The 14,000-nt window shown below is 42.6% G+C and overlaps 1 protein-coding gene and 1 pseudogene across 2 annotated transcripts in view; one reads left to right on the top strand and one right to left on the bottom strand.

Annotated features, from left to right (window-relative positions):
* LOC147431219 (uncharacterized) overlaps window positions 1-6,103 on the top strand; it is a 47,447-nt pseudogene extending 41,344 nt beyond the window's left edge.
* LOC147431218 (aspartate carbamoyltransferase, chloroplastic-like) overlaps window positions 1-7,231 on the bottom strand; it is a 93,123-nt gene extending 85,892 nt beyond the window's left edge. Inside the window, exon 1 of one of the 2 annotated variants that reach the window (XM_086493847.1) lies at window positions 6,638-7,231. In XM_086493847.1, coding sequence (XP_086349973.1) covers window positions 6,638-7,148 — 511 coding nt within the window. In that variant the 5' untranslated portion in view covers window positions 7,149-7,231. The remainder of the gene's footprint in view (window positions 1-6,637) is intronic. The other variant, XM_086493846.1, reaches the window with a different exon arrangement.
* Window positions 7,232-14,000: the final 6,769 nt, after the last annotated feature.

Below are 14,000 nucleotides of genomic sequence, written 5' to 3'. Positions count from 1 at the left end.
TGGACTAGAACCTGGCACAAGATCTATAGTATGATCCTCGGGTCTCTCAGGAGGTAACTCCCCTGGCAAAGAGTCCGAAAAACAATCACTGAAACCACTCAAAAAAGTTGACCTGTCTTTATCTAAGGTAGACAAATTAGATACAACTTGAGGTACTTCTTTTGCAAAGATCAAGTACGCAGAAAGATGATTCTTTATTACAGATGAAATAGCAGAAGCAGAAACAACTCGAACAGACTCGCCTTTAAGCTTTACATCAAGGACATGAGTCTTTCCTCTATGTACAAGGGTAATCTTTTTGTTGTAAGTATCCACCATAGCATGCAACCTGTAACACCATGGGATACCCAATAACACATCACAGCCCTCAAGCGGCATAATATGAAATTCTTCCGCATCCACATAGCTCTGAATGTGCAGACGAAGCTTTCCCAGAATGGGAGTAACAAGCTCTGAATGTCATGGGCATGCCAAACCTGCTTCGCCTTTCATACCCATCTCCTCTGCACGAATGCCCAACTTTGATGCCAATTCTGGTGATATGAAATTTGCACGGGCTCCTGGATCAAAGAAAACCAGCACTGTCTGGTCTCTAACTTTGCCCCAAGCTCTGCACAGCTCCGTGGCATCTGTGTTTGGCTGATCTCCAACCAAATCTGGAACAAGTCCTGCACTCGGCTTTGGCTTCTTCCCTTTATGGTCTGACTTGTCAACCTTATCCTGTGACTTCTTCTGTGGGCACTCATTTGCAAAATGTCCTTCCTGTTCACAAATGTAGCATTTCTTGGCCTCCCTAAGAGCTTTCCGTTCTTCAAAAGTTTTGCCAGAAAAATGCCTTTTTTGTCCTTGTCCTCGTTCCGAAGAAGATTTAGACTGCTTCTTGGACGTATCAGCTTCTTGAGTGGAGGGCTTCTTTGCAGGAGACTCAGAAGGCTTTGCTGCAACATTGCCCTTGGCTGAAAACTGTTTTCCATGGGCCCCTTTCTTGTGGCTATTAAATCCATCGGAATCTCCCTTCGACAGATTGTTGGCCACTCTTGCATTCTCTATCAATTGAAACATATTCATGACAGTAGTCTTTGTGCAGTAGTTCCTGATTTTCTTGGGCAATCCGCAACAGTACTTCTCAATTTGTTCTGACAAAGGCACAAACCTGTAAGAGGTGACTAGCAACAGTGCGGCCCAAAACTGTTTATTGTACTCTTCCAAATTCGCACACTGTTTAGCATTCAACTCGTGCCATTCTGTCATCACATCCACTTCAAAAGTGTTTGTCAACCATGCAGGCGCAAAATGCTGTTTGAATTGGACCCACGTTGTTGGGGCTTGACCTTGGTTCAACAATGCGGTCCACCATTGAAGCGCATTCCCTTTCAAGAAAGTGGCAGCCTTGCGTATCTTTGAAGATTCCGTGAAGTTGCCTCCAACATAAGCTGCATCGAACTGCTGTATGAAGGTCAAAGCCTTTAATTGGTCCTCAGTTCCTCTGAAAGTTTCAAACTTCATTCCCTGCCCACCTTCCTTGTAATCCTTAGGCTGACTCAAAGGAGCCACATTATCATAAACAGATGCCTGTAACAGTGGTGCTCCATGAGTGTTCATTCCAGCACTCGCATCAACTATTTTCCCTGTCATATCTGCATTTGTACGCATGGCTGCGAAAAACCAGCCATACCAAATTGTGTTCCAGGCACTCGAAACTGGCCATAGGCACCCTGAAAACCTGGTTGGACACCCATGTTCGCGTACATAGGGTTACCCATGCCTGTTTGCATTGTCCCGAACACATTCCCTGGCATATAACCTGTGGAAGGTCCAACCATAGCTTGAAACATTGAACCACCTCCAAAATAACCAGGATAAGTATTAGGTAATGGAAGGGTCTGACGCATAGCCTGTTCATTGCTCCCTTGACCATTCACAAACGGTTCCTGTCCAGCTAAAGCAAGTTGCTTTGGATCATTGGACACCGCTAGTTGCTCAACCACATGGGCTTTCCCTCAAGCATCATGAGTCCTCTGCGCATTGGAAATCTCCTTTTCCTGCAACGGCTCAGTCATGCCCTGTGTAGGAGGCTGAAAACCCTGTGTCGGAGCCTGTAAGAATTCTTGCATCCTTGGGTTGTTAGCCAACTGCTAAAACATGTCCATGCAACAACGCAGTTGAGTTCTAAACAACTTGTCCTCTTCTTGAAGAGTTGAAGGAATTTTCTATGTGCCATGTGAGGAAGATCCCTCTTTAGGTACTTGGTCTCTCTTCTCTTCCATATCGACAAGCTCTGTGTTGCTTTCACCCACAACAATCCACGCTGCACTTTTTGAAGAAAAAGTGACTATCCCGTCGATGGAACCATATAACCGGCCCGTACAACGTAGAGGGCGATACTATTTCAATTACCTGTTAACTTTACACAGAGCACTGAGAAGGGAAGAGAACACAGTTGCGTCCAGCGACTAGAATGTCACTGCGCACACGAGACTGACACCCTGTAGGCCCCAAAGACTGGCGCCCCTTTCGGTATTTCTTTATTCAAATTAAGGTAGACGATCCGACCACTTAGCACAAGCTTTCACAAAGCTGTCCAAACCTGGCGAGGGCTGAAAACGCAGGTTTTCGACCTGATTTTGGCAACATAACGACGCAAAAACCCCTGTAGGTCAAAAACACCTGTCTAGGACGGATTCCCTCGCTATCTGGAAGCTTTCTGGTGAGCTGTCACAGAAATTCAGTGGGCTGTAATTCTCTGTTTTTCACTGCCGGGAGCCCAAAAGCCTGTACACGCATCCCAAGGCTCTCATGAGGCTCCCCCGATGTTCCCTTGCAGTTTAGGTGCGAAACCCTAAACCTGCAGAAAAACACAGCAGGCTGTAATTCCCTGTTTCGGATCGTTTTTAGCGGAGCGAACACGCCTACACGTGTCCCAATGGCTCCCGCACGCAATGGGACAATTCCCATGTGAATTGGACGAGTTTTCACGCGAGAAAACTCTCCAAACTCGCAATCTTTCGTGATGGAACTGTGCATACCTGTGGGGGATTAGCAATTAGCTAATCCGTTTCCTGTTCAGAAGGCTCTTGCCTTGGCAAACGCGCATAAACCCCCAGAACTGTACATAGGTCAAATGAGAAGCCCACTACTGGGGCATACAATACTGTATGTAGGGGAGAAAGAGAGCAGTATGTAGCGTGCGGGGCATCACTCCCGTCACCATACTGTGCATAGAGGGCAAGGTAAGCATTCCATAGCTTCTGTACCTGCTACAATCCACCTGAGGCTGAAAATGGCGCCCCCTTTGTTGATATGCAGCTCGTTTTTGCCTCCGAGAGTCGCAGAATCGCTCACAGGCCGACACGTCGCCCAGTTTCCGAGTTTGGGCTTTCCCTGCTAAAAATATCTCAACTGGTGCGTCAGTTGACTTGGCATCAGAGCAATAGAATGTTCCCCTTGTCATTCTAGAGCTAATGGCGCGAACACATTTTCCGGTCAAAAATAGCAGTTCCCTAAATTTTAGGAGATGCTTCCATGGCGTCCCTATCGGTCTCCTGACCATCATTGAAGACTACCATTTGACCAACATCTACAATGTGGGTTAATTTACTGGCCCCTTTCAACTTATAAAGTTGCAATGACTTGACGAGTGGCCCAAATTCCAGTTTGGCGCACACGAGCTTCCATACTCATCAGAATTCAGTGCTAAACTGGCCCGAGCAGTGCCTGTCTGACCGACCTAGATCCCCGATGTGAGAAACCCATTTGGCTACAGCCGTTTCACACTGGCCATGCAATGTCCACTTGCACCTTTTCAAGGGTTTTGGGACAAACAAGTAAAAATAAAATAAATATATCTAATACTTATTTACGGAAGGCAACAGGAAAAATACACCTCCTGGTGACACCAACGATTGTAACGTGGTGGCGGTGGTGATGGGGGAGGTGGGGGTAACGGGGGTGGCAAAGGTGGTTGCACTGGATCAAGGTCAAATGGCTACACCATATTCCTCAAAACTCCCCCGATCGGAACAAACGGCTGGGACGGTTGTCGGTTAAAAGCTCTTGTACTTTCTCGTGCCAGAGGGGGTAACATGTAATTCGGAAACTGTTGAAAACTTTACAACATCGGGAGATTCTGCTGAGGATGCCGCGAAAGAATGTCGTGAAGCTCGTCGAGGATAAACTGCAAGTACTCTGCCGAATCTATGAACGCCATGTCATGGGTTCCTAATAGGTTATGCCCTATAAGACAGAGCGATGAAGACGAGAGTGCGCCCAATGCGCAATGAAGTAAGGGTGGACTGGGTAATAAGTCAGGGGTCGGGGCATGAAGATTCTTTGATAAAATTTCGTGTAAACTTTTGAAGCGCCAGAGTGCTCTGTCTACTCTTTGGTGGGACCGGTATGCTTTCAGAAAAGCACACGCCTGAAGCTTTGATACCATTGTCACGGGACGGGCACCACGTGCCAACAGTAAAGAACAAACTGAACAACTTTAAGCACTTCAAATAACAACTCAACTGAAAGAGATGCACAAAACACGGAGTGACGGAGTTCCACCCCAAGAAAGCACTGGCCCCAAACCTTGGCGTCCCTTTCGGTATTTCTTTATATCGCTTGAACTCGATACAATGCCACTACTCGCGCTCTGCACCTTCACCCGAAAGAGTGCAAGAGACTAAGCCCTTTGCACGTATTTAAAGGCCCTTGGCCCATGAAAAGCAATTCATGAAAAGCATCTGCCTCAAAAGCTTGCGCTGAAATGTAAATCACGGAATCAGTACATGCTGACGTGGGCGCGTTTTTCGGGTTGTCCGTACACCTGCCACGTCATCATAATCTACGCTTTTTGTGTGTTGGTCCCGCTTTAGTTTCAGTGCCTTTAGGTCCCCTAGGCCCCATAGGACGTGTCCCATGAGTTGGTAGGACTTCTTCTTCTTCTGCTTCTTCTTCTTAGGGTTTAAGCCCCTCGGCGGGGATTTGCACATTGGCTCCGTTCTTCAGTGGCTTGACACGTCATCAATTTATGACACCTTGTGCTACGCATTGCTTGAATCTTCTCTTGAAAGATTTGATGGAGATTACATGGATGGAGTAGGCAATCTCAAAGGGAAAGGAAGTCCAGCAATTCATTACAAATCATGATGCAACTCGTGCTATGTTTGGTAAGCATTCTAAGTTGAAGCTTGTCAGGAGATGCACGTTTCGCTTTGCATTTTATGATGCTTCATAGGTTGGTGCGAGTGAAGACACCATTAAAGCACTTAGTTACATCCCAAGGGTGGGATGCTTGGAAGAGCCAGAATGAAGATGCACAGACAATAGAGAGCAGCAAATTGCCAACTAGTTTTTGGGAGGACATTGAAAGGTATGTAAGGTATGTTGGCCAATTATAGCAATGTTACGAATGGTAGATAAGGACGATGCGTGTATGGGTGACATCTTTGAGGGCATTGATCAAATGGTTGAGAAGACAAAGGAGTTTTTGACAGAGGAGGTCAATGGCAAGGAGATGTTTGAGGACATGAATGAGTTCATACAAGCACGGTGGATCATGATGCATTCTCCTCTTCATGCAACTGCTTTTCTTTTGAATCCGAGATGGTCTTTTAAATTGCTCAACAAAGATTCGGAAATCATGAAGGATTTGTAGAGCAAAGTGAATAAAGAGGCAAGAAATGTTGCGGAAAAGTCGCAATTGAAGGCAAACTTGTCAGAGTATATCGGTGCACAAGGCAACTTTGGTGAGGCAAATGCCTTGGACGACATGGAAAAGCTTTCCCCCGTTCCATGGTGGGAGAACTATGGGGAGGATACTCCCCTTCTTCAAGCTTTGGCAATCAGGATTCTATCTCAAATATGTAGTGCTTCAGCTTCTGAGCGAAATTGGTCTACATATGAGTTTATACACTTTGTGAAGCACAATCAGTTAAAACATCAAATGGTGGATGATCTTGTATATGCGCATAGCAATTTGAGATTGATAGCCAGGAAAGAACCCTCTTACTTATCAAGCCCATGTGAGCGTTGGGATGTACAAGATGTGAGGCCATTTGAAAGCTCGATTGAAGAAGAATTGGAGCTCGAAATCGATAAGCTGGAAGCAATGTAGGATTATTGTTGTTTGAGATGTACTTTTGAACTAGTTCTAATGTAATATGCATCAGGTTCAAGTTGATTTGAAGTTCTATATTTTCAAGTAGTGTGTAGTTCATTATTATGTACTCTCAATTATGTATACCCCGCCATTTCCTGGCTTTTTTCGTTGCCGTTTTTAATTTGTCTTGTAGGTCGCCATTTCCAGTTTGGAAACGTTTTGTGCAACATAGTAGACAAGAATGCAAACGAAGGTGCAAGGCAAGAACACGGGCATGTGTATAAGAGAGTGTGCTAGCAAGAGACATGGTCCCAGCCTCAAGGGTGCTTTTTTTTTTCATTTGCCCCCGGGGCGGGGGGGGGGGGGCATTGACTGAACTAAAACACAAAATCATTTCTAGCATAGATGCAAGTAATCTGAGCCCAATCAAAACTGTGTGTTATGGATTGACATCGTCCACAAGAACCCGATTGAGCCTGGTGAATGGTCCCCAACATAATGCTTATTCATATATGCCTGCCTAGGTTTTTAGAAGAAAGACCAACTCACCTTCTAATGTTTCACCTTTGGCCGCAGACGAAAATTCTTTGGCATTTTCTGTTGTAAGAACTTCACCGCCCAGCCTCTTCATAGCAGACTCAAAGGAGAGTCGAGTGCGAGTAGAAGGCTCATAAAAAAGAGTGGCCATGAGGTAGCCATTGAGTATGTTATGTGCATCTGTATCCTTTTCAAGGTCTTCCATGAGACCAGCAACATCAAAGATGCGACCAAGAAGGTCGCGATTGAATTGCTGAGCCTCAATTACATCGCTAAGAGGGAACCTTTGGCCCATTGAAGACGATGGCTTCTGCCAACGGGAATCTTCTGTCAAAGATTGGGTTGTCATGGACAACGGCAAGCATGTTGTCTGCGTCTGCACCCATCTTTGTGTGGGCTGCAACTTGAAAGAGGAGCTGCAACCCCAGCTGCTGGGCGATTTTTGGTCACTGTTTGGACTGTTGAGACATGGGTGGTGAGCTATACTCAGCTCCACCACCATGTTCACGACCTTCAGGGCCATGAACTCCTTCTGGTCAGCTCTGCGTAGTAAAGAAACGACAGTAAAGTGTACGCGGTGGTGTAACAAAGTTTCCACATTGGCGGCCCAATTTCTTGTTCTTGTTTGGCCTGCCCAACCATAGCAAATTTCTCACGAGGGTTAGCGTGTAGAACAAGTTAATTGTAAATGGAAAATGGCCTGCCATGGAAGCTAGCGGAAAGGTGATCTATTTGCAGAGCTCGATGCTGTGAAAGAAAAGTTGTACTAAAGACAGTAATGTGGATACTGGAGGAGAAGGGAGGAAGTATCATAAGTGGAACACTAGCAATATAGGTGCTTTGTAAACTGTGGCTACTTTGATGTTTTTGTCCTTTTCTTGGTCGTGAGACGGACATACAACAATATTTCTTTTAATGATATGTGATGATGTGTTTCTAAAGGTTTTGTAACGGAATTAAACTTGTAACATGGAAAGAAGCGGAATTAAAATGACTATAGTGATCATTTTTAAGAGAATTCTTCAAGAGCATAGATAGCAACATATTCATTATAACTAATTAGCTTGGCATGAATAATACTTTGCAAGAGAAAGAATTAGAGAAGTTGACACGAATTTATTTGGAGCCGGTCCCCCCTCCAAAAGGCTTTTGTATTATAGATTCTCCCATAATGAGAGACTTGGTACAATACAAGCTTTGTGTTTCTTAAGACCTAGTCGATACAATGAAGATGGAAAGCTTCATGCATCAAAATTATGCCCTTATCGGCCTCAGTCCCAAGACCTCAAACACCTTCAAAGGTGGAGAGAGCTAGTAGGGAATGAGAGTAGGGAAGAGAAAGACGAAGTAACATATACGAGAAAGAAGTACCTTCCTCACCATAGATTACTCTTGTAGCTTAGCTTAGCATAGTAATATAAATGATAGAGAAGATGAGCATGCCTTTGAAGCTTGGTTCTTTGTTGGATTTGCATTCCATAGCCAAGTGTTGTTGGTGTAGGCTCTCAACTTCTCAAGCTTGGAGAAGGAGTTCTTTGCTTCACACCATCAAAGTGTGTGTGTGTGTGTGTGTGTGTGTGTGTGTGTGTGTGTGTGAGAGAGAGAGAGAGAGAGAGAGAGAATGACAATAAGGATGCCCAAATCAGTCCCCCTCTCATGCTCTCTCTCTCTCTCTCTCTCTCTCTCTCTCTCTCTTTTGTATTATTTAATTATATCATTTGGACAAGTGCCCTCTTTTCCCTCTTTGAGAGAAAGAGCTTAATTATTTATTTAAATGCATCTAAATTATCATTGGACCCCTTTAAAGCCTATCCAACAGGATTCAAGCACATCATGAGGGCAAAATGGGGAGGATCTTGACATGTGTCTTTTATGCTTCTTAAGAGATCATGTTTGAATTGAACACTTCAAGCACCTTAGTCATTTACGCATGACAATCTTTTATGCCTCTTGAAAGATCATGTTTGAATTGAACACTTCAAGCACCTTAGTCATTTAAGCATGACAAGCACCTCAAGCTTGGGCAAGGTTCCCACAAACACCTTGAGCACCTTAGTCAGCAAGCACGATAAGCACCTCAAGCTTGGGTAGGGTTCCCACATCAAGGTCACTGCCCCAGCTTTCTTAAGGTCCTAGGTCTAAGGACTTTTAACACTAACCTTTGGAGTTCTTTAATGAAGCTAACCCTAAGGTCTTCTAAGCTCCATTATATGCACATGTCTATATTCTACCTCTTGTTTCCATTCATCTCCCCCATATTAAATGATTGGATCAATATGAGAAAGTCTTTTTCAAATAGGTAGATATTAGATTTTACGACAGGTTTCATTGTAGTAAATTGCCACTCCAAGAGTCCCGCTTGAGAAGATAGCCTCCAATGAGATTGATTATGTTTTTTGTAGCCTTGTTTCTTGCAAGCACAAGATGTCAGATGACATCAACGACATGTTAACATGAATATTTTGCATGTGTTTGCGTAGGAAAATTGTGTTTAGTGAATGGATGTTCATGTTGTCTATTTTGCTACTACCATGTTTCTTTGCAAAGCAATACATGTTGCCTCTTCCCATAGTCAATGAGACTGATGTTGCACAATGCAGCATTGATACGCTTGTGCACAAGAATTTCAAGTAAATACAAATATTTTGGGTCTCTTATTCATGAAAGGGTTGTGTAAACCAAACCATGGCCATGTATGTTGTGTGAACTGAATGCAAGGCTTGTCATTGTCAAGACTTGAGACCTATGGATTGTTCTTGTTGATGCAAGCTGGATAGGGAATTGTTTCCTTGTTACAACATTAAGAATTTTTTTACATATATGAAAATCCTTAGGATGTTGGGTGTGTACAAGGATCTCGATTCATATCTCATTTTGCTCCCAATTTCAGGCAAGCTAAATTGTCTCCAAATAGACTCTTTTGCGTGATCTGAAAAGGTTCCCATGAACTTCCCTTCAGCACCATTAACAAGGCCATATGTAATGTTGTGGTTTCCAATGCACAACTATATTTCCATACTAGGTTTTATCTGGAGTATTATATGTAATCCACTTGTCGATTGGGGATCTTCTAGTATTTGCACAGTCCCTTCGCAAGTTGGTGTGTCTTTTGTCAATAGTACATAGTATAAAGGGTTGTTCTAACATGTTTTGGTAAACTTTGTTATTGTGGTTATCTTTGCCCTTGTTTGTGTACAAAAGGTGTGGTGTGTCATGTCCTCCTGGAGGCATCCTAAAGAAGGATCTATTCAATGAGTCTATGTCAAAATATGTTTGCTTTCCCTCTCGAATTATATTAAAAATAGCAATTTAGTAAAGATCGTGTTGGCGGATGGTGATCTTAAGTTCATGGCATTTTGTTGTGAACTACCAATAGCCAAGAGCAATGGCTCCTAGCAAGTGTGTTTGCTCTCTAAAAATCCATGCATCTCGGACAAGGCTTATTTGATGCAAATCACCGCACATTATTACATCAAGGCCATAGTTGTTCATAGTGAGTCGACAACAAATCTAGTTTTTTGTTGATATAGTGATGTGGGTGGTGTTGTCAATAATGCTAAGTGGAGAGCTCAATGAATAGTGGTACCCACTATATTGAAAGATGTTTTGCCTATGTAAGCCATCAGCAAGGCAACAGGGAAATTTTCACGTTGATGTGAGTCTCTAGTGTAGTGTCATAAGAGGCCTTACACAAGCAGTGACAAAGTGCCAACTCCACCGATCAAGAAAAGGCTTAAAGGTGTGTTTGGGTGTAGGCGTTTCTGGAGCATGATGTCGTTGAAATTTTTTATTCCTCGATAGTTTAGCTCTCTAAGTTTGCAGTGGAAGTTTATGTTAAGCATATAAATATATGTCTTTAAGAGATCCTTGTCGTGTGTTATATGCTTACCTTGTTTAAGAGTATCAAGCTTAACGTCATACCTTTTGCTAGAGATTGAGTCACTTGTTGTGCTAGTGGTGCTAGCCGATACAACATTTGTGCAATGTACTTGGTTATCTACATGTTCTTGCAATGAAACCACTTTGTTGTACTTGGTCATGCCATTTTTCATAGTAGTAGAATTATTGGACTTAGTCGCCAACAGTTCCAGCACATGCCTGCCCACTTTCTCCGATTTTTGTGAGCTTTGGCGAGCTTTAGCAAGTCAAAAAATACTTCAGAAAACTTGTAGAGCTCAATCTGTTCAGATTTCTGATTTGGGCTCATTTCGGTCTTCGTTAATACTACAGGAAGTACTGTGCATGCTATTTTGTTAGAATTTTTGCCAGTGTCATTTTCTACATAACAAGTCCCTTACACTCCTCTACACTTTTTGCAATATAGCGCGTGTTGTTCCCACTTTGTTTCTCCTCTTTTCAAGTAGTTTTCACATCATGTGCAACATTTGCCATGGCTGAAAACAACACAGATGTGTTCAAGATGTTTGCTGTTGAGGATTAGATTGGATGGGGACAATTACCCTATGTGGGCTTAGATGATGCAACATGTCCTTCTGTCAAAGGGTGTCTAGAATATTGTGCAAGGCATTTACGTACGTCCTAGTTCTGAGGATGTAAAAGATGTCGAGGATGTTGCAGGTTTCGATGGCAGGATTGTTGTTGTCAGAGTTGTTTTGCCTATGGCTGAGCAAGCTTGTTGAGATGTAAAAGATGCACAGGCTCATGCATTGATTGTTTCTTCTGTGAAGCACACTATTACTCCTCATGTAAGTTGTTGCAGATTCACATGTGTGGTGTTTTGACAGTGGTGCTACAAAGCACATTAACTCACATCGTGACTTGTTTATCTCTCTCGAGGATATCCCTCATGAAAATTCAGTCACTTGTGCCAACAATGCCTCTTATCCCGTTAAGGTAGTGGGAAAGATTGTGCTTACTGCTGCAAATGGAATTTCTTTCACACTTGTTGATACATTGTATGTACCTAGGATCAAGAAGAATCTTTTGTCTGTATCTGCACTTGCTAGACTTGGTCTTGTAGTCAAATTTGTGGATGATAGATGTACAGTACATGATCTCAGTTTTAGTGATGAAATTGTTGCATCTGGCATTTTATGTTGTGGGCTATATAAGCTCACTTTGTATGACAAGTGTGGGCAAAATTTTACAAATGCAGTTGTGGATTCTAAGGCTATTTCAGATGCAAAACTTTGGCATGCACATTTTGGGCATCTGAATTTTGCCAGTTTGCTGCATTTGCATTTGCAAAAATCTAATATGGTTGCTTATTTGCCACCTCTTGAAGCACTTGTCAAACATGTTTGTGAGGGCTGTATTTTGAGTAAGATGTAGCATTCAAAGATTTCGTAGGATGGTTCAGTCAGGGCCACATGTAGGTTGTAGCTTGTGCATAATAATGTTTTTGGGCCCATGAAAACTCCATCCTTGGGCAATTACCATTACTTCGTGACTTTCATTGATGATTACTCTAGGCATGCATGGGTGTATCTGCTTGAGGCGAATCCCGAAGTGTTTTTGTGCTTCAAGCAATTTATCGCTATGGCTAAAAATGTCTCGAAATGTACTATTGGCACCCTCCATTTCGATTGAGGGGGGGAGTATATGTCTCATGAATTTAATGGATTTCTGGCTAGTGGTGGAATAAAACACCAATGTACAGTTCTGAATACACCTCAGCAAAATGGTGTTGTTGAGAGGAAAAATAGGTCTCTTATGGAAATGGCAATATGTAAGGTCAAAAGTCAAGCTTTACCACATTTGTTTTTGCTTGAGGCTATAATGTGTGCCACTTATGTACTTAACAGGTGTCCTACAAAAGCTTGCATTCTATGACTCCATATGAAGCATGGCATGATAGAAAGCCTTCTATTGAGCACATGCGTATTTTTGTTGTTTGGCATATGCTTGGTGCCACAAACGCAGCACAAAAAATTGGATGGTAAGGCTATCAAATGTATTTTTGTTGGTTATAGTGCTGAATTTAAAAGCTACAGGTTATATCATCCGCAAACAAAGTGTATCTTGGTTTCAGGGGATGTTGTGTTTGTGGAAGATTTTGTTCAGCCCTTGAATGTAAATTCCAATGAGGGAAATGTATAGCCTATGGGGGTTTCTAAAAATGTTACAGATCAACCTATTATTGATGCAGATGTACATGATGTACTTGATGAGGAAAGGATTGAGAATGAGTTGGCTAGAGGTATGTCTAAATGACTGGTGCATACTTTGCGTGATAGTAAATTGGATGTACCTTTGTTTAGTCGTACTCGTTCAGGATCTCGCCCTACATCTTATGCATCAGATTGTTATGCTTTGGCTACGTCTAGTTTAACGCGAGTGTCCACGAGTGGGTTTTGTTTCATGCTCGACAGTTCATGCATATCATGGTTGAGCAAGAAGCAACCTATTGTGGACACTTCCAGTTGTGAGACTGAGTATAGGACAGTCTTCACAGCTACGAGTGAGTGTGTATGGCTCGGATGCCTTATGGATGATTTGGGTGTTTGATAGGACACTGCCAACACTATCTACACTGGCAATCAGAGCGTAGTGGCAGTTGCGAGGAACCCAGGCTATCAATAGTATTTGTGTTTTTATTATCAGCACACCATGTTAGTTGATCCTTGATTGTTTTCGTCACAATGGTATCCATTCTGATTACAAAAGAAGTGCAATAATCAGTTGCATCACGTGCATTTAAAACAAATAAAATGCTTGTGTTGGCACCCCATAACTCAAAAAGGACCTTGTTGAAATTATTTGTATAGATGTTTTGCATTTGGTTTTTCATGAAAATAGTTGATACAGATATTGTTGACCTAAGGTAAGCAATGTATGTGTTTTCTAGAATGTGTAAATTTGCAAGCCATTCTTTCAATTTTAAATCCATGCAATGCATAATCTCATCCGTGGCCTTTTAAATTTTCTTTCTCACTATTAGTGGAGGGCTAAGATGGAGTTTTTCTTGGGGTAATGGACATAAGAATGTTGTTGCGTGCATTTGGGTGTTAACTGAGTCAATGTTAGTTTACAAAAGCTACTAAAGGTTTGAGCCTTATGGATGCACATCAAAGATCAACAGGAAGAAGCTATAAAGATTGGAGATACACATTGTCCACATTTTTCCAAAATGGTCATGTATTGTAAATTCCCAACTTATTCAAGCCATTGTAATATTTTTAATGTGTTACATGCTCAATGGGAATTCCAATCTGTAAAGAACATGTCAATAGTGTGCCTAGGTTGCAGATTCAATAAATGGTGGAGCCCTAAAGGCCTTGGGCGCCCGGACATTGCATATTTTTACCCTAGGTATATAAGGCAGTGTGTAAAAAAAATTAGGGTTCTCAAGCTCATTTGTTGAGAGCACTCTTTGGTGAGAGCTCTTGAGGTGTGTGGCTATGGAGTCCTTGAG

The sequence above is a fragment of the Adiantum capillus-veneris genome, chromosome 21 (genome assembly GCF_014529385.1).
Source record: "Adiantum capillus-veneris isolate H3 chromosome 21, ASM1452938v2, whole genome shotgun sequence".
In the NCBI taxonomy this organism is placed as follows: Eukaryota; Viridiplantae; Streptophyta; class Polypodiopsida; order Polypodiales; family Pteridaceae; genus Adiantum; species Adiantum capillus-veneris.
The sequence above is the reverse complement of the archived record's forward strand: the minus strand, read 5'-3'. Positions and strand labels throughout refer to the sequence as shown.